Genomic DNA, 19110 nt, shown 5'->3' on the forward strand with positions numbered 1-19110 from the left:
AAGAAGAAGAAGAAGAAGAAGAAGAAGAAGAAGAAGAAGAAGAAGAAGAAGAAGAAGAAGAAGAAGAAGAAGAAGAAGAAAATGCCAGTCAGTGAAAAGTTGAGTGACTTAGTCGTCCAACAGAATAAGTAGATTCGTTTTTAGACAGACAGAATGAGTATTTCAAATTTAACCAATCCGGCTATTACAGGGAAGGGAAATAAAGTGAAAAAGCATTTGTAATCCCCACCCCCCACCAGTCTTTTTTACCCCACGGGTGGCAGATGGTATTTATTTTTCTCTTTAAAAATCACACCCTTTATTACAACCGGAAGCCTGTCTAGTTGTGCTTTTCTTACAGCCCATGTAAGGGGGTCAAACACTTTATCTGAGAAATAAAAGACAGGGCATCTCAAACGGGTAGAATAAGCGCCAGGAATGCTTTGAGATTGTGTTCTCTCTCCCCACCCACCCCAGCTTGAAAAATGCGACAAATATATATTTTGCTAAACCTCATTTTAAAGCTGGGAATTTTTTTCAATGATTTCTTGTATTCTTATGGGTTGGCGCTAGAAGCGTTTATTTTATTAATGCATGAATGGGGATTGGGAAACTAAGACAAGAACGGAGTTCTGCTGCATGTTTTGGGCAGAAGAGAATAACCTTTCCCTTCAAGGATCAATGGAACATAAAAATAAAAGCCAATCTTTGGTTTCAGAAATATCTTGTGAAAAGGAACATTTTCCCTTGAAAAAGTTTGAATTTCCAAGTTACAAACCACACACCATTACCACACTACACACACACAGTTCCTCCTCCTCCTCCTCCTCCTCCTCCTCCTCCTCCTCCTCTTGGATTCAACAGCAGAGACATTCATCCACTGTTCCAATTATAAAACAACCAATGCTTTGGGCCTCCTTTTCACGAAAGTAAAGTATATAAAAATTAAAACTGAGTTATTCCACCAGATTCCCCCCAGTGAAAACTGCTACCTCCGGCTGAAAAATTCTATAGCCTGTTTTTGAAAACGCAGCCTGGCCAGCTCTCAAACTTTGACAACAACTAAGAGGGCTAATACATTTTGCAGCCCTTCTTGGTTACATAGGATTTTCTACTCAATCGAGCAAACGTTTTCTTCCCCCGCGGTCTTCTGTTTTGGAAGCAACTTGAAGAAAGCTAATTGGGGGAGGCAGCGGCATATATACCCGCACACGCTATTCCTTTCATTCCACCTCCATCTCCCTTTCATCACTTACCGTCCCCATTTCATGCTAATGAATGTGTATATTAATGAAAAGTTGATCGGGACTTTAAGTTACTCCAAATTCTGCACGTTTCAGTGAAATGAAAGGCCCCCTTCCCCCCCCGCCCGCTTTCCTTTCACAGCCTCGTTCTGTTAAAAAACAGTTCCTGTAACCAGTTTAAGGCTGCAAACAAACTTGGATTCCCGCTACAACAGATGTCAGAGTTTCTTGAGTTTGGGCTGCGTCTAGGGACATCTTGTGATGTTTTGAGAGAACAGGACATGATCTCACATGGCGAGCAACTCTTTAGTTCCTTAATCATTTCACGGTTCCTTCGACCGCTTTCTTCCCACCTAAAACGTTTAGTTTCAGCTCACTGATCAGCTGCAAAGGCGCGGCGGGGAGCGGAAGGGTTGAATTATTCGAACCTGCAAGCAGCCCCTCAAGGAAGAGGGGAAGAAAAAAAAGAGGAGGGGGGAGAGAGAAAAGTGCAAACTTTTTTTTTTAACCCCTCTGTTCGTTTCACCAAAGTCCTGAAAAATCAGAATGGAATTAGAGAAAAACTACATGACTTCCAGGACTGGCAGATCAGGTAAGAGGCTGAAGTTCTTGTTTTTCAGTGGTGCCTTTGAGCTACAGATCTATCTATCTATCTATCTATCTATCTATCTATCTATCTATCTATCTATCTATCTATCTATCTATCTATCTATCTATCTATCTATCTATCTATTATCTATCTATCTATCGATCTTCTATCTATCTATCTATCTATCTATCTATCTATCTATCTATCTATCTATCTATCTATCTATCTTCTATCTATCTATAGGTTTAATGGCTGCCCTCTAAGTACTCGAATGTGATTTTATTTTACTAATGTACAAGAATGATGGGCTTTCTGGTCTGGACCTATATCAAGCACAGGGTTCTGGAACAGTTGCCTTGAGGTCCCATTGGGTCTGGTTCCGTGTAACTAGTAAACGGATTGTGTTTGGCTCCCCCACACTCCCGAGATGTAGCATGTCTGACCTGAAAGAGGACATTGAATTAGATCAACACATTTTTTTTTTCCTATTGTCTATCAGGAATTAATTTGGTTTAATTTGGATGCTCCTATTCAGGAGACAGTCCCCATGTCATGGAGGTGTCTTTAATAATAGTGTCTCTTTCTTTCTCCATGCCTGTGCTAGATAGCCACCTGCAAATAGATAGATAGATAGATAGATAGATAGATAGATAGATAGATAGATAGATAGATAGATAGATAGATAGGGCCAGTTATGTCCCAGCAGTAATAAAAGCTGGCTGGCAACTCTAAGCATCCTTACTCTTTGGAAGCACCTCCCTTGCTTTCACTTGGGAAAGCCTTTCAAAGTGATGTGCTTAGGATGGAGATGCGCTGGTGGTGGAGATGGTCGGAAACCTTGAGATCAAATGATCTTGCAGATCGCAAATGGAATCCTCTTCACCGCCAGGCGATCCCCCTCCAGGTTGACCGGAAGTCTGCTCAAGTTATCAACTTCTAGACATTCACACACACACCCTCCCCGATTGTGCTTTAATGTAGGTGAAGCTCGTTTTGTCCGTTTGAAACCTCCAAAGAATCGAACCGGCTTAGCTGCACCGAGCCTGCGCGGGGGTGATGCCGAGGTTGCCAGGATCCGGCGTGCCTTGCAAGGGGGCGGGCGGGGGGAGCGTGAGACTTTCCAAAGAAACGAAACTAGCGGAGAACCCCCTTTCCCCCTTACTTTCCCTAGCTCTTTGGGCTTAGCTCGAGGGGGTGCGTGGGGGTGGGTATCGCCTTGCTCCCGCGGCGGCGTAAACTGCCACCTTTGCGTCCTCGATCCAGGGGGGACGCGTTGAAGGTCTGAGGCGGGGGAGAGGGAGGCGGACACCTCCTCGCTTGTTGCAAGGCAAACGTCGTGGCGGGGGTCAGAAAACCCCAACCGGGTCTTAAAGCCGGACCTCCCGGCGTCTGGTTCTGGTCTGGGGTGGCAGATATACTTCTGTTCCCAGCGGGGGGGGGAAGACACCCCCCCCCGCCTCCAACTTAATGGAAAGGTGGTGGTGAGTTGGGTGTCAGCCGGCGCGCGCCTGGAGAGCCCTCTACGAATGACGCGATTTTTTCCAAAGCGATCGATGAGCCCTTTGATTAGTTCAATCGTCTGAATAATCGTTCCATCGATACAGCGTTTCGTGGCTCGAGGTGGCAGGCAGGCAGAGAGGCTAGGCCGGCCGGGACAGGGTGGGGGTGGGTGGGGGTTGAAGGTGGGCTCGGGAAGGCCCCAACCACAAAGGGCGGGGGTGGGGGGAGAGGGGGAAACGCCGCTCAATTTTCTTTCCTTTTCCTCGTTCCTCCCCGGCTAGGTCTCTCCCTCTCTCTCGCCCGCTGAGCCCTGCAGGGCGACTTCTCCCCCACCCTCGCGCGCGCGCACACACACACACCCTTCCTCTCCCCCCGCCCCGTCAATGGAGAGCCTCTGCCTTCTTGGCCCCCTCCGATGATCTCCTTCCATATTGGAGGGTGAGGCTGGCGGGGGGGGGCGCCGCCGCCCCAGGGAGTTGTCTCCACGGATGCTTCCCTTGCCGTTAGTTGGGCTTCGGTCGGTTCTTGGTGTGCCCGGCGGCAGGTTCCTAGGAGAGGGGGGAATCATCGCCGCCAAACGGGCATGGGGGGGTGGGGGGTCCTCCTGCGCCTGGAGGGCTGGGTGTGCGACGCAGAACCGCGATAAAGACATCCCCGTCTCACCGGGGAGATTAAGCGAAAGGGAGTAACACACACAAGCACACAGGCACACACACACACGCACAGAACCGCTATCCCACCCCGATTTTCGCCCCGGAGGGCGGATTATTCTTGGCTTTCTTCCCAGGTGAGGCCGCGCCACCCGCACTTGGCTTCTAGCGCCGGTGGCCAAAGTAACCTTTCCTACGACCATTCCTCCCCTCCTCCCCACCTGACACACACACACACACGCACACACACACGCACACCACCACCACCCCCAGTTCTGCAGGAGACCGTGGTTCACGGCTGGGCTGGTTTTTGCTTTGCAATCAGACAGGCCCTGTATGGGGGCTCAAGGCCCATCTTATTGGGGGTGGGGGTGGGGAAGAAACCGTTCCCCTGGCAAAACTCGCCTCTGTAATGGGTCGGAATAGCCAGGCTGGCTCGCCCGGACGCATTTTATTTTGTCAATTTGTTTTGTTTTGTTGTTGTTTTGATTAGACAGCTCGTGGGGTGAGGAGCCCCCGTCCTTCTTGTCGGTGGAAAAATCAGCTTCAGTGTTCGTCTAAGCTAAGGGAAACCCAGACATAAGGCCGACCGTGGGGTGGGGTGGGGGAAGCAAAGGTCATGAAAAGGTGACCCAAAGGGAACTGGAGGACTGGACAGAAACGATGGCGTTTTAGAAAACAAATGGAGTTATGAAGGCATGGAAAAGAGGCTTGTGAAGACAGGGAAGAATGTATTCGTTGTTGGCTACAGCTATTCTGGAGTGGTTCCTTTAGGCCCCATCCTGGGTAGCCAGTGTCTGTCTGTCTGTGTCTGTCTGCCTGCCCCCCCCCTCTCTCCTTCCCTCCCTCTCTCCCTCCCTCCTCCCTCCCTCCTCTCTAAATCAAAGAGCCTCACTTAGGGCATGCACATTTTAGATGGGACCCCATAGAACTTGAGAAAGCAGCTTGAACGGAAAGGGAAAACAGAACTCAACACCAACAATTTTCCAGCCTAAAGTCAGGCGTCCTTTGAACTGAGTAAGACATGCTCCTGCTATAACTTCAAAACAACGTTAGCTGCCCCTTCCTTCTCTCCCCCCCCCCCAAATGAAAAGGAAGCTGCAAGAGTGCAATCGCTGCCTGCTTGGTGGACTATTTTGTGGCACTTTGCATGGGTTATCTTCCGGGACACAAAGCTCTCCCCTTTTAACTTTGGCTTCAGTAGGACTTCAGTATGGAGAGCCCATTGCTGCTGAACCCTTAAAAGGGAAGTAGCATGACGCCAAGTTGGTTACCTCTTGAGTCTTAATGGGGGTGCAAAGCGTGCTAGACATCATTTGTAATCCCTGTGTTCTATTTATACCGGAAAGGAGGTTTATTGTTCACAATAAAACCCGATTCTAACACAGGTGTAATTCTGTGCCTGTAACCCAAAACCAATAGGCATTTTAGACCAATATCTATCTCTTCTTGTTAATATCAGGCCGATTATTTTCTAGAAATCACGTGACACCCTCTCCCCAAAGAGAGGACTTATTCTGGATGGGATGGATCCAAGGACTTCCATGTGATCGGATGAAGTATTTTGGAGGAAAGGGCGATTGTTCTCCCCCCCCCATCTGTCTCCTCCTGAGAAATCGAGACGTGGTTAGGGATTCCTCTTGACTCAGAAGGCCGATCTGGGACAACATAATCTAATTCTAGTAGAGGTATGAGTTAGATAGTGGCAGAGAAAATGGAGCAAACTTTCCAAAAGAAAGTAAGATTCAAACGCCGTTCAGGGCCAAGAAGCCTCGGCTAAAAGTGTCGAGAGCTGGCTCTGAGCGGCGGGCCTTACAAAAGGATCCCTGGTTTTTTGATGAATTGCACCGATTTTGACGGACCATCCACCGTCCCGGCGTCTTTCTCGTGCCACTGAATCCAGACAGGCTGTTAAGGGAGGCGTTTTTCCCCTCCGTGACCCGTGAAATAATCGATAGAAACGGTTTACTTGCTCGCCTCGCTGTCGAGCGCACTCCTTGGGTACAACGCACGTGGGACCCACGCTTCCACACTCAGCGCTCGCCATCCTGGGTGGGGGTAGATGATTCTTTCTCGTCGCTTTGCAGGGGATCGTTCGTGTCTGGCGTTGCGGGGGAAGGGGGCGGAAAGAGGAGGGGGAGAAAGCGACCGCCGCTGGCCAGGAGTTAAGCTGGATCGGAGGCCTTGCGGTGTTCAGGAAAAGAAGCAGGCAGAGCATTGGGGGCTGCTGGGCGTTCAGACTGGAAAGGGCGGAAAAGTTTTGGCAGATTACAGTCAAGATTCCGACCTCAGATCTATTCGGGTTTCGAGACGGGGAACAAAAACCAATTTAAACCGTGGCTGTGCCTGTAAGCGAAGCGCGACTCCGTTTAGAGCCCTCGATGAAGGAGCCGTTAAGTGACCAAATACGAACCCTGGTTTTTGTTTCCTGGTTTTTGTTTGTTTTGCTTGTTTTAAATCTAAAAGGATTTCCGGCGTGGACCTACGAAGTGTATCTGAAGGGATAGTGTGGGTGATTGTCACGGCTGATTTTTTTTTTCTTTCCTTTTTAAAATTCCTCCTCCTCTCATCAGTATCATCCGGCGGCTTTATGGTAACCTAAGCACTGACGATAGGCGCGCGTTGTCCAATTAATCAGGGGAAGGTGTTACTCATTGTGTAAAATTAGTGACTCGGCTGAGTTAAAGATGTTACTGAAAAATAAACCACGCGGTTTGAAACGTACGAGGGTGAGCGAGAGCAAAAGCCCCCCCTCTCTCCCTCTCTCTCCCAGCTTCCCCCCCCACCCAAAGCCTTGCTTGGCGCCCTGGCCCTCCTCCGACCTCTAACATTCAAGAAACCGTGAGTGACATTCGGATCCACAACCCACTCGCGCCAGCTGGTATTTAAACGCGTGATTGTGCAGGGGAGGGAAAATAACCAATAGGTTTGCGACCTTTGACTTTAGCTTGCATTTGGATCGCGCCTCACGCGGAGACCCAGCGAAAGGAGACGGGCCGCCCCGGCCCCTAAACCTCTTTATTCTTGTGTGGTAGTTGGGGATTTCCCTGCAAGTCGCCATCTCAGATTGGGCTTGTGATCTTGGCTCCTTCCTCCTCCTCCTCCTCCTCCAGACCACACCGAAGCCCCTCCCCGTCCCGTCCCGTCTTCTTTCCAGGTTCTTTGCGGGCTCGGACTGAACTCCTGAAAGACTCCTGAAATTCCTCGGTTCGACACCAGCCTGGCTGCCTCGCGCTTCCTCCTTACACCCGGTCTCTTCCGCCTGTCCACTCCGAATGCTTAATAAGATTAGAGGAAAGGGAGGGAGGGCTCACGAATAACGCGTCTCCCAGGTTAGTCTAGCAGAGAATTTAGAAATTCACGTGGCCTCATAAAAGGCGGGCGGGGGAGGGGTCCTGTAACACCCCCCCCCACACACTTTTCATCCCTCAGCAAAGCGCATTTATTTTATTCCGAACAGCTCCCGTAGCCCGAATCTGGGGGTATTTAGGAATGCAAGAAAAGTGAGCTCCCAAAGCCAAACGTCACACAGTCAAAAAAGACAAAAGAAAAGGGGGGGGGAGGGGGAATAAGAAAGGGTAGCCCCAAAGTTTCCGATTTGTTTCAAAATCCAAACGGGGGGGTGGGGGGAAACGAGCCACCGCCTCCCCTGATTTTGCTTAATTGTAACAGAACACAAATCTTGACGAGGCACGTGGACCTGCCCAAACTTCTGGGAGGTAATCTGCATATAATCCAATTCGTTTTGGTTTCTGTACAAACACCAAGTACTCCTGCAACCAGATTTCTTTACCTTTTAGTCCTGTTGTTCGGGCTGGATAGAAAAGGAAAGGAAGGAAGGAAGGGAAGGAAGGAAACTAAAGTAAGTAAGTAAAGAAGGAAGGAAGGAAGGAAGGAAGGAAGGAAGGAAGGAAGGAAGGAAAAGTCTGCCATGTTTAGATACAAACAACCATAGTGGCTCCAATCCGAGCAAGACATTCTTAGCCGACTTTATTAAAATGAAAGGGAGAGAACATAACATTGTCACGAAGCTTACTCACTAGTAAGAGAAGGGTGGCCGCTTTTGAAAGAAATCAGAACGGCTCGGGATGCTGCAGTCCCAAACGCCACGCATTTCCCCAACACAGTTGGCGCATGGTGGAATTAGCCGCTGGTTGGAGCTGGTAGCAATGTGGTCATCATAATATAATTTCTGTAACCTTCTCTCTCTCTTTTTTTTCTCTCTCTCTCTCTCTAACTGATCCCTGCAAATTATCGTGGTGGAGCCCCGATATCATAAACTGAAAGATTTAGCAGGGAACGTAACAGAGAAGGGCTACATCTCCAAGTCAATTTTCAGAAACCTTGTGGCTTTCAGAAAGCTAAATACCCTCGCCAGTTTCTTAGCTGCTCACTCTCTTTTGGGGTGCTCCGGCTGCTAAGAGCAATTTTTTTTTTTTTTTTGCAGCTCCCGAGATTGTTCTCTTCATGCCTAGATCCTAGTTTTAGCAAACGGAGCTTACCATTTCTTAGGATTTATGTTCCCTTGAATTGACTGGAATTCTATTATGTAGATGGTTTGGTATAGCCTTGTTAGTATATGGGCATAGTTCGGTGGGTTTGCCGAGACATAAATGCCACCATTAAGCGGATCTCGCTTATATTAAACTTGCACGGAATGGGAACCCTGGCTTCCATATCTTTCACTACCCAGCTAGGGTTTTTTCCCCGCATTGGCTAGAATCAATATAAAACAGTGACAGTACAGTGTAAAAATTTTTTACCATATTGCTACTACTACTATTATGATGATGATTCGTGGCACAGTCAGCCAGATGTTTAGCCTGGACTTGGCATTTTGGTCCACCTATTGAGCCCTTGCCAAGGACCTGAAATAGGTAGATGTTGTTTCGTGGTGTTAAAGTTATCTTCACAAATGCAAGCTGTTCCAAGTAAAAATCATGTCTAACCCTATTTCTTATGGCAGAGATTTCTTATGGCTTTTCTGGTGAGACCTGTCCAGTGTATGGTCAAAGTTCTGGCACAGCTTTTATTTTTCTCAAAGCACCAAGTGCTACAACCACATCAAAGTACTGCCTCACTGGGATTATTATTATGGTTCATGGCACAGTCAGCCAGATGTTTAGCTTGAATTTGACATTTTTGTCTTATCTATTGAGTCATTCCCGAGAACCTGGGATAGGCAGATTCTTATTCTTACTATTTCTGAATTGGATAAATAACCCTCTTTGCTCATCTCTGCCTTCTCCTGCCCCCTGGTATAGCATATTTTTATATGCTATATGCATATTTGTACATTGCTGCTGCATGAACAGGGTGAGAAAGTGCTGTGTAAAATCAATCCAAGGCAGCATCTGCATATGTGGGACAAGTGAACAGTAAATTCAGTCAAACCACCTAGCCACGATGGTGCATTCTTAAGTTTCCATTTATTGAACAAAAGAAAGGAGCATCTGCTTAAAAGCAGCACTTTCCTGTAGACATGACCTGAATTGATAACAGCCAAATCAGTGAGACTAATTGAAATTAGTTTCTTTTTTCTTTTTAACAAAAAGGCATTAGATCAAAATATGCATCTCTCTAATTGAAATAAGTGGAAAATAAATGGTCTAAAAACTCCATTGCTTCCCATGCAATGCTTAGCCAGGTTAGGTAAATATTTTAGTTGGTGTTACTTATGGGAAGGGGAAACTTTGGCTAGTTTATACCAACTCAGAAAACCAGTGAATTTTCTTAAGACATTATGTGTATAGTGTGAAGGATGCAAGGATCATGCACTGAATGAAGTACAATTGTTTTCCATCTTCTAAATAATTTGTAATGTTGCTAGAAATCTGGAGGGCTCTCTTGTCCCAAAATAAGATTCAGAGAATGTTGTTCAAGAAACAGTCTTGTTGTTAGGCAGGCTGTAATATAATTACAGAGAAATAATGTGACCTACAATAAATTCTGCTTTTTTAAAATCAGGTTTGTGGGTCTGGATTTGATAAATAAGATATTCCTTTTGATCATTGGCAACCTGGCCCACAGCGGGTGATAACAGTCTTAAGGCAGGGTTTTTCACCCTTGGAAACTTGAAGTTGTGTGGAGTTCAACTCCCAGAATTCCCCAACCAGCATGCTGAAGTTGAAGTTCACATATCATCAGGTTGCCAAGGCTGAGGAAGCTTGGTCTAAGGAAACCTTGGTGTATCTATGTTGAACGGCTGATCTCATGGAATATTTCTCCCACTGATTATGCTCCTAGCGCATCCTTTTTCTTTTTAATAAAATATTTTCATGCTACCTGAATGAAAGTATAGGTGACCAACCATTGATTTAGACTCAGTATCCTGATCAAAAACTATCCAACAGTGTCAAGCATCTGGGAGAAGTTGGTGCAAAATGAAACATACTTAGAGCATGGAGAGTTAAGCAGCTCCCTATCCATTCAAAGAAATCTTAGATCGTTGTAAATAGAAATGCGAAGCTCATATTTCCATGTTCTCCATGAGATTTCAGTTCTGAGGCCTATAGAGACCCAATATTCACACTTAGTATGGTATCCTTTTCTCCACAAACACTTAGAGAAAGCCTCATTATAAAACTTTCTCAACAGAGGCACCAAAACCTGTTTATTGAACACAACATGTGCGCTGCATAATGTTTATGTCCCAATAAACCATTCAAAACCACAGTTGAGATTATTTTCATATTATTGTGTTTTCCCATTAATATGCAAGCTTCAGTTACTATGGAATTCATAGCCAGCCAAGATTGCAGTTTTCTATGGAAAGGGCATGAGTGAACCGTGTTTGGGAGCGGTTAGAAGACTGTTTCAGGACCAGCCTCTATGTTTTGTCCCTGCCTGATGTTTTCCCACTCAAAACAGCGCAAGAAGCTTGTATAAGAGAAAGGTATCAAGGGTTGTAACGGGAGGAAGAGCTGCAACCAAGACAAAAGTCAGGTTAAAAAAAGCCTTCCTTGGGCTTGACCTTCCCTAGTTTTCTTGCAGGTAGAGGGAGGTGCGTATAAACTTGCAAAATTGTGTTCTTGCAGTCTGATCATAAAAATAGCATTAGCATTCATAACTTTGGTTTCCTAGTCTGGCCTACCTTGAAGGACTAACCCATGGTGTAGATATGGAGGGAAATTGGGATTTCTCGGGCCTCTTTGGGGCTTTGGTAATGATTCATGAAAACTGGAGCTCTGAATTGCTTCATTTTTGAAGATTATACCTGGAAATGGGTTTTGTTTTAGATGCTTGTCCCAGCTTGTCTAGAGGCTATAGGCATAGCAAAGCTCTCCTGTGTCTCCCATGGCCTTTTCCTCCTCTACAGCATAATTGTAGTGCAAATGTTGAAAGAACATCCAAGGAATAGGCTGCCTATTCCTTCAGGCTTTTGCAATCAATATTTGTTTCTCCAATATTTGCCAGAAGAACCTGAAAGGGAGAGTGGAGAGCAATGGAGGACTTTGGCTTAGGGTATTGCTGTTGAATCTCAAAGGTGCCTTTTTAGTTGCCATTTGGAATTGCTGTTGAGATTCTGAGATCACACAAGTCACAATTCAGTCCATGATATTCTGCACAAGCAATTCCCCACTATCCTCCAGAGAGAATCAACATCATGTATAAGCAGCAAATAAGAAAGGATTTCCTTGTTATGGTTCTTTTTGGACTGTTGAAAGTGTTGATCACTCTTTGGACAGCCCAAATAACTTGGTCTTTTGTGGTTTGGTGACCTCTGCCAAGTGGTCAATTGATGTTCCACTTCAGACTAGGTTTGTCTTTAAGATGATAGTATGCCACCATAAGTTGAGCCACTTCTATCTAACAAAATTCAAACGAACCAGTTTAAATGCACAGGTAAAGCATAGAAGTAGAGCAATATAACCTGTAAATCTCAACATTGGTCTGAAGGATAATGAAGTTTTATAATGGTTGGCATAGAAGGAAATGCATTTTACTGTTGGATTCACATGTAAGTTGCCCCTTTAATGTAATTTGATTGGTATGGGCTTAGATATTTAGTCATCCCTTGTGGGATGTAAATAATGGGTTTAGTATTACTTGTGACGAGACCACTAAGAATAGAATAGAATAGAATAGAATAGAACAGAATAAAATTCTTTATTGGCCCGAGTGTGATTGGACACACAAGGAATTTGTCTTGGTGCAAATGCTCTCAGTGTACAGAAAAGAAAAGATACATTTGTCAAGAGTCAAGAATCATAAGGTGCAACACTTAATGATAGTCATAGGGTACAATAAGCAATCAAATCATACTAGGAAACAGTCCATATAAATCATAAGGATGCAAGTGACAAAGTTACAGTCATACAGTCACAAGTGGGAGGGGATGAGTGATAAGGAGTGATGAGAAGATTAATAGTAATAGTAATGCAGACTTTGTAAATAGTTGGACTGTATTGAGGGAATTATTTGTTTAGCAGAGTGACGGCATTAGGGAAAAAAATATTCTTGTGTCTAGTTGTTCTGGTGTGCAGTGCTCTATAGCATCGTTTTGAGGGTAGGAGTTGAAGCAGTTTATGTCTGGGATGTGAGGGGTCTGTAAATATTTTCACAGCCCTCTTTTTGGCTCATGCAGTATACAGGTCCTCAATGGAAGGCAGGTGGGTAGTAATTGTTTTTTCTGCAGTCGTAATTACTCTCTGAAGTCTGTGTCTGTCCTAATGGGTTGCAGAACCAAACCAGACAGCTATAGAGGTGCAGATTGGTAGACTGTTCAACACACCACAGTCAAAAGTAGCCGTTGATTATAATGGCCACAATTTGAATTTGTTTGTATTTCCATCTAGTGCATTTTGGGAAACTGAACCAGCTGGACTTTCTTTCAGAATAAGCACATTTCATAGTCCTGCAGAAGGCAGAACAATTTATTCTCTTTTGCTTTCTCTTTAGGGTGGTGTGGACAGGGCACCCAAAGAGAGGAAAGGATTGCTGAAGTGGATTCTTCCCATCTTATTTTGTTAGGCTGTTAGGTAAATCATTTGAGTTTGTGCAATGTGTGGAACAGTGTGTTGGAGTGTGTTGGAGCAGTGCTTTTCTCTGATAACTCCTTAACTCTTGGAATTGCATTTGATCACATATCCCATAATTCTCCAGCCAGTGCTGTCAGGACAACTGGGATGTTTCAGTTGGAATGCATCTTAGTGAAGGCCAGATTGAAAAAAGGGTGGTCCAGTGGACTGAAAACTCCCAGGGAAGGAAACAGACTTATAAGGCCCAACCAGAAGCTGATTAAATCAAAGCAGAATTGGCTAAAAACATTGATGCTACCATCTCCATTGGTTTAAAGTCTGTCCACCAATTGCTCCCAGCAAAGGTGGGGACAGAGCAATATAGAGGTATAAACGAGATGTCAGTGAGGAGTTCCCTGTTTAAGGAAAAAGGACTGCTCTCTTCACAACCCAGATCTACAAAGAGGATCCATTTTTAATAGCAGGTTTTCAAAAACGCAACTTAACAGATAGGAGGGGCTGCCAGGCTACCCAAAGGGAGAAGTGTTTTCATCTCTAACTTTTGCACACAGGAAAAGGAACCTTTGCAGAAAAAGCTGCTTTGGCAGACAGAGAGCCCCACTTCCACAGCTGGGGTGGGAGCGTCCTTTCCTTCTTTGCCCCTGGGCACCCAGGCATTTCCTCCTTGTTTTTGTTTTTTTTTTTAAAAAATGGGCTTTATGAAGGAGCCCTTATTAAGAACTATACATTTGCTTTCGGTGGCACTTGACCCAGGAAGTTCTTCTTGTTCAGTGGCAGGGGAGCAGGGGAGGGAAGCCTTCGGGCAGGTTTGTGGACCTGCATTGTTTCTTTACAGTTGGAGTGAAACCAAACAGAAGAAGGAGAGATCAGGATCTTGTCTTTCCCTGGAAGGAATTCGCTTTCTCCTTCCCCTTCCCCTCCCCCCCCCATTTCTGCTCCTGTTATCTTACTTGGCAGAACTGGTGGAAGATGCATTCCAGTTCAACCAGAGAATACTTGATTGGAGAAGGTACCCAGAGAGGGTAGAGCATGACAGAAAGGCAAATAACAGAAGTAATGCCGTGGAGGGTTAGACCTTAAGATTTGAGTCCACATAGGGTAGGGAGTGGGCACAACCAGGAATGCTTTTGCTTGGATAAAATAGAGGGGGCCTTTGCTTATAAATGGACAGAAGAAGAAAAAAAAACCCCAGTCCTAACTTAGCTGGTCCTAAGATTCAATAAAGAAAGAAATCACCTTCAAAGGATGTCCAACTAAGAAAGGCTGATGTGGAGGGCTGAGAGGCCGAGGTAGGCACTCAAACATTGTTTGTGCTCTCTTGGAGATTTCCCCCCCCCCACCCCAGTTGACTTTAAATACTACCAACCCACTTTTGAACTGTCAGAGATCCAAACGGCCAGACTATTCCGGTCCCTAAAGTTGCTTCCAATCCCCTGACTTCCTACCAAAGTAAGAGACGGACCAAGTCAAATAAATGCAATACATCTTTGGCTTGAGTGGTGTTGGAATAAGGAGAAAAACATACCTTCAATCCTGAGAAAGCTAATGGCCCTTTAAAACATTCTGTCTCTCTCATGGGCTGTGGGAAGAATGAAGAAAAATAACAGAGACCTAGGAAAAGAATAGAGTAGAGTAGAATAGAATAGAATAGAATAGAATAGAATAGAATAGAATAGAATAGAATAGAATTGTCTTTGGTGCATATGCTCTCAGTGTACATAAAGGAAACAAAAACAAACAGCAGCAAGAACAAGAACCATGCAAGAAATCATCAAAACATCAAAAAACATTTTAAGAACAGGCTGGATAGCTGCTTGTTTCTAATGGTACAGGGTCCCATGTTTGAGCAAGGGGGTGGACTAGAGGACCCTTCCAACTCTGTTATTCTTAGACTTCATCATCATCTTCATCATCTTCATCATCATCAACAGCAACAACAAAAGATGGCCAGGCAGAGGACAGCCTGCCGCAGCCTTCCTTTCCTTTCTCTCTTCCCCATCTAAGCTCGCCCTCTTGATGAGGGGCCCTTGTTAAAGCAGGCCCAGATCCTCCCTCTCTCGCTACAAAAAGCATCCTGGCCTGGAGCTTTTAAGGCCCTGCTTGCATGGAGGGGGCCTCGAATGGGACCACCGAAAGGGGCCTCCTCCAAAGGAGAGAGAGCTGGCCCCGAGAGTGGGTGTCTTTTCTGAAAGCCCTCCAACCAACGTGAGTTGGAGTTACTATGGAGCTGAAAGGTCGCTCTCAGAGATGCTTCCTTCCCTTTGTGGAGGTTCCCTTCATTCTTTGTTGTGGCCATTGACAAACATCCTCCTCGACATTTTCCATCTAAAGGCAGGGTGGGGAGGGGAAGGATTTTTCAGATGTCACGGTGAGGGGTTGTGTGTTTGTGTGCGAAGTAGGAGGACGACATTGACCTTCATTTCAGCCAAATACAACCTCACATGTTTTGTGATGTCCTGATGAGAAGCACAGCCCGCTGACAACATATCCGGGGTCTTCTAAAACAGCTGGTCCAGGACAAAACTTCCAGATGCAGCTCTGCTGCCATTTTGTACTACCCTCAAATCTGCTGTGACCCGAAGAGATTCAAAGGCCAGTTTTCCTAGCCTGGATGTGTAACAGAATTTCATCCATGTTTCCTTAGTGGAGCTTAGCCTAGGGCAATCGTACATTATGCTGCATGCATTACACCGCAAATTACATTATATTGTAAACTCAAGGGCCATTTTAAAAACATTTTATTTCCTTATTTTTCACCCATCGTTTTTTAACGCCGCATTACCCGCTGTGAGTCAATCAGCTCCTTGAAAAAACAAACGAGGTTTGGAGGTCAGGTATGCACAAGGACCCCGCCGCCCCCGCCGATGACCCATTTAATTGGTCGTAGACATGTGACAGACAAGGATTTGACCATCGGAAATGGAAAAGGTTCGCTAGAGTCACCGCAGACACTTTGAAAATTCGGAAGTACTCTTTGATCTCCCCGATAAATGGGAAAGAAAATGAGATGAATAAAGAGGGAAAGCTGAATCTTAAAATATCGTACACCATTCAAAAGAAACCATACAGTCCAGAGCGATTTCGATGGGGGATGAAAATGTTTTTCTGGGTTTAAACTACAAGTGTCTAAAGTTATTATATATGTTAATGTACGGGTGCCAGTCTATTCTTTTTGCTTGTGCCTAATAGTATGTGGGTGATAATGATGAGGATAATAATCCCGAAAGAAGTCCTTATTTGTAAATAACATCAGTCCAAGACCTACTTTTCAAGCGCGGAAGGTCTGTTTTAGAGGTGCACTCCGCAATCTTTTCTAGGAATAAAGGCAAACGTCAAAACCAGGATTCACCCGACTTGCTTAACTCTTTTTCTGACCATTTCCTGGCTTTTCACGGACATCCCTCCGAAAGAAAAAAACAGTACCGTAAGCAATAACTGTTCTCCGGGCTCCAAGAATCGCCCCCTCCTTCCCCTTTCCCAAAAGCCGCGGTCTTTTGCCGCCTAAGGCAAGCTCTTTCGGAGGGAGGATTGGGGCTGCAACCCGAAACGCGCGCCAGAGTAACCTCCCCTCACCCAAGCTGACCCTCTTCAGGCAGCAGGAGCGCAACGCCCATCTCCTCAGCCGGGATGCCTCTCTCTGAAGAGGGTGGGCGTTGCAAGGCCGGTTGAGAAGGTTGCCTTTGGAACTCCCAGGGACTTGACTTGGGCCTGGCTCCCTGCTTCTCCAGACGGGCGTTTAGGAAAGTGCCCGAAAGGAGAGCGGGTGGCGATCGAGAGCGAAGAGGCGCGCGGAGTGTCCTTTAGGGAAACAAGCCCACTTTCCCTTGAGGTCGCTTTCAGATTAGGCGCCGTTGAGAATGGCAGCTTGATTTCCCATCCCCCCTTCCCCACCCCACCAGTCCTCCCTTGGCCAGTGGCCAACCCCACGGGGCGATTAAGCCTGCCTGGCGGAGACACCCCCCCCCCCTTTTCTGGAAACAAGGAGTCGAGGAAGCCACTGAAGGGACGGCGGGGGTTTCAGAGCAGCCTGGCCCGCGCGGGTTGGCGTGGCGGGGGCTGACCTCAGTTATTTCTTTGGATCCGGTCAGCAAGCTCTTAGCGAGGAGACCTCAGGGATCCGTCACTCAGCATGAGGACCTGGACAGGAGGAGAAGCGCTTTCTTAGTTGGCTGGTTGGTCAGCCACCCCCACCCCCCACCCCGTAGTAAAGAAGCATGGAACTAGCTGGGGAAGGACGGGCTTCTTTGGGGTACGTGTGTTGATCCGTCTGTTTGAAACTCTTGGTTCCACGGCTCACCTCCCGTGCGGTGCGGCCTTCCCGGGCCCAGCCAAAAGGAGGAGAAGGCTGGCCCTGGCTCGCACGCCGGCCCCATGTATGAGATTTTCTTTCTCCTGCCAGCTTGGCCGAGTTGTCGCCGCCAACCCGCTCACTGAAGAGCCTCAGGTAGGAACTTGGCTACAGCTGGGTTTAATTTGGGAGGCTTTGCCCGTCGGCTTCTCTCCGGCGCTTCGGTTGGTCCTCGTTTAGGATGTCTTTTTTTCAGAGGCGTTTCGGCGGGGATACCAGGTTGAGTTCAGAGGCACTGGCCAAGAAATTCAGCCGCGGATTATCTACTAAGAAGCCCTTTGGAGGCGCCCACCTAACAGCTGCTGGAGAAAGAGAGGCGTCCTGGGAGGACGGTATGTGCGTGTTGACCTTCGGTGTGTAAAACGCCCTTTGAAGCAAGGAGAACCTCTGTGCGCCAACAGATGGACCCACCTTTCTTAAGCATCGGTTGGTGTTTTCTTTGCCTGACTTCAGCGAGTTGTGGGCTGAACTGAGCAAGCCAGTTGCTAATTATTTGAAAGAAAGAACCATTGGGTAGCGGGGGAGCGATTCCCGGCGGCTCCATCCTCAAACAAGCATCTAACTTGTCCAGTTCGACTTGATCTGTGGTGTTCTGAGAAATCCTAAATTTATGGTGTTATTCCACACAGTATTGGCACTTGATTGTTTCAAGGCTTGTGTAAATGCGCGAGCACAAAGGAAGCACACCTTCCAGATAAATAGTGCTCATACCAATATTCTATATAAGGTAGAATAAGGTGGACACGTGACAGGGATATAGGCGCGAACCCCTGTGATTTTTGGAATCACGTGACTAGCAGGATTTCTCTCTAGATGGACTATTAAATCATAGTTCTGTAATTGTTTTAGTTACAGCTGGAAAAAAAAATCTCTGCTTTGAATTGTATTCACGTTCTTCTCATGACAATGTCAGCCGCTTTTAAAAAATCAAATGTATGTATTTATGTACATAAGCCTAACCCTGCTTTTATCTAAAGCCCCTCTCATTGGAAGTCGATTCGTTCAAAAAACTTCGATCCCGAAGCCATATTCTGATGTTATAGAAAGAGAAACTGTTGCTTTTGGCTTGCAAGTAGACTTATTTCTTGCCCAGAGCACCACGTCTCCGAGATGCCAGCCCTCTTGAAGGCAAACATTCTTCGTTTGGCTTCATAGGGGCGCACACACACACACACACATGCATATCCGAGAGCATACATGGACCAGTGCAGAGGTTAATAATAGGAGCAAACTGTTAAGGAAAGCTGCTCACATCTTCCACGATCTGTGGTGATCCAGAAGTAAAGATATTCGCCTCTGTCCTGTAGCAGAAAGTGTCTCTGGTTGTGTTTATCTGTTTTAGGAAGGCTGGAAAAAAAAAAAGAGAGAAAAGAAACATTTTAGAATAGAATTTGGCCTGGAGAATGGTTCTAAAAAAACAAAACAAAAAACAAAAAACAGCCTAGTCCGTGGAAGGACCATTCCTTCTATTTCATATACTTAATCTCGTCCTTCATTTTGAGGCCTACTTTATATAAAAGGAGCCCTTCGCTCCCGCTTGTAAAATTCCCCCAAATGATTTGGTCCCCATCTTTATATATATGTATATTTGTACTGAAAAGCAGAATGTAAAAAAAAACAAACCGGGGTGGGGGTTGGAAAATCGGAATGCAACTCTCATTATTTGAGGGGTAGGAATTCAGTAACCAGAGTCAAGAGACGATTCTTACGCGCCCGTCCCTGTTATCCTGGGCATTTAGATCGTCCCCTCTGCCTCCGCGCGCGCCACTTCCGCGGCGGGAGCAGCCTGGAAATGAGGTTTTCTGGCTAGTTGAGAGCA

General features: G+C 46.1%; 1 protein-coding gene across 1 annotated transcript in view; it reads left to right on the forward strand.

The window, feature by feature from the left end:
* Positions 1-1702: 1702 nt before the first annotated feature.
* Positions 1703-19110, forward strand: part of PAX5 (paired box 5) — a 234036-nt gene continuing 216628 nt past the window's right edge. The window contains exon 1 of the mRNA XM_087926350.1: positions 1703-1815. Coding sequence (XP_087782476.1) covers positions 1770-1815 — 46 coding nt within the window. The 5' untranslated portion in view covers positions 1703-1769. The remainder of the gene's footprint in view (positions 1816-19110) is intronic.

This window comes from Pseudonaja textilis, chromosome 2 (assembly GCF_049901715.1).
Source record: "Pseudonaja textilis isolate UNSWEBS1 chromosome 2, rPseTex1.2, whole genome shotgun sequence".
NCBI classification, from domain to species: Eukaryota; Metazoa; Chordata; class Lepidosauria; order Squamata; family Elapidae; genus Pseudonaja; species Pseudonaja textilis.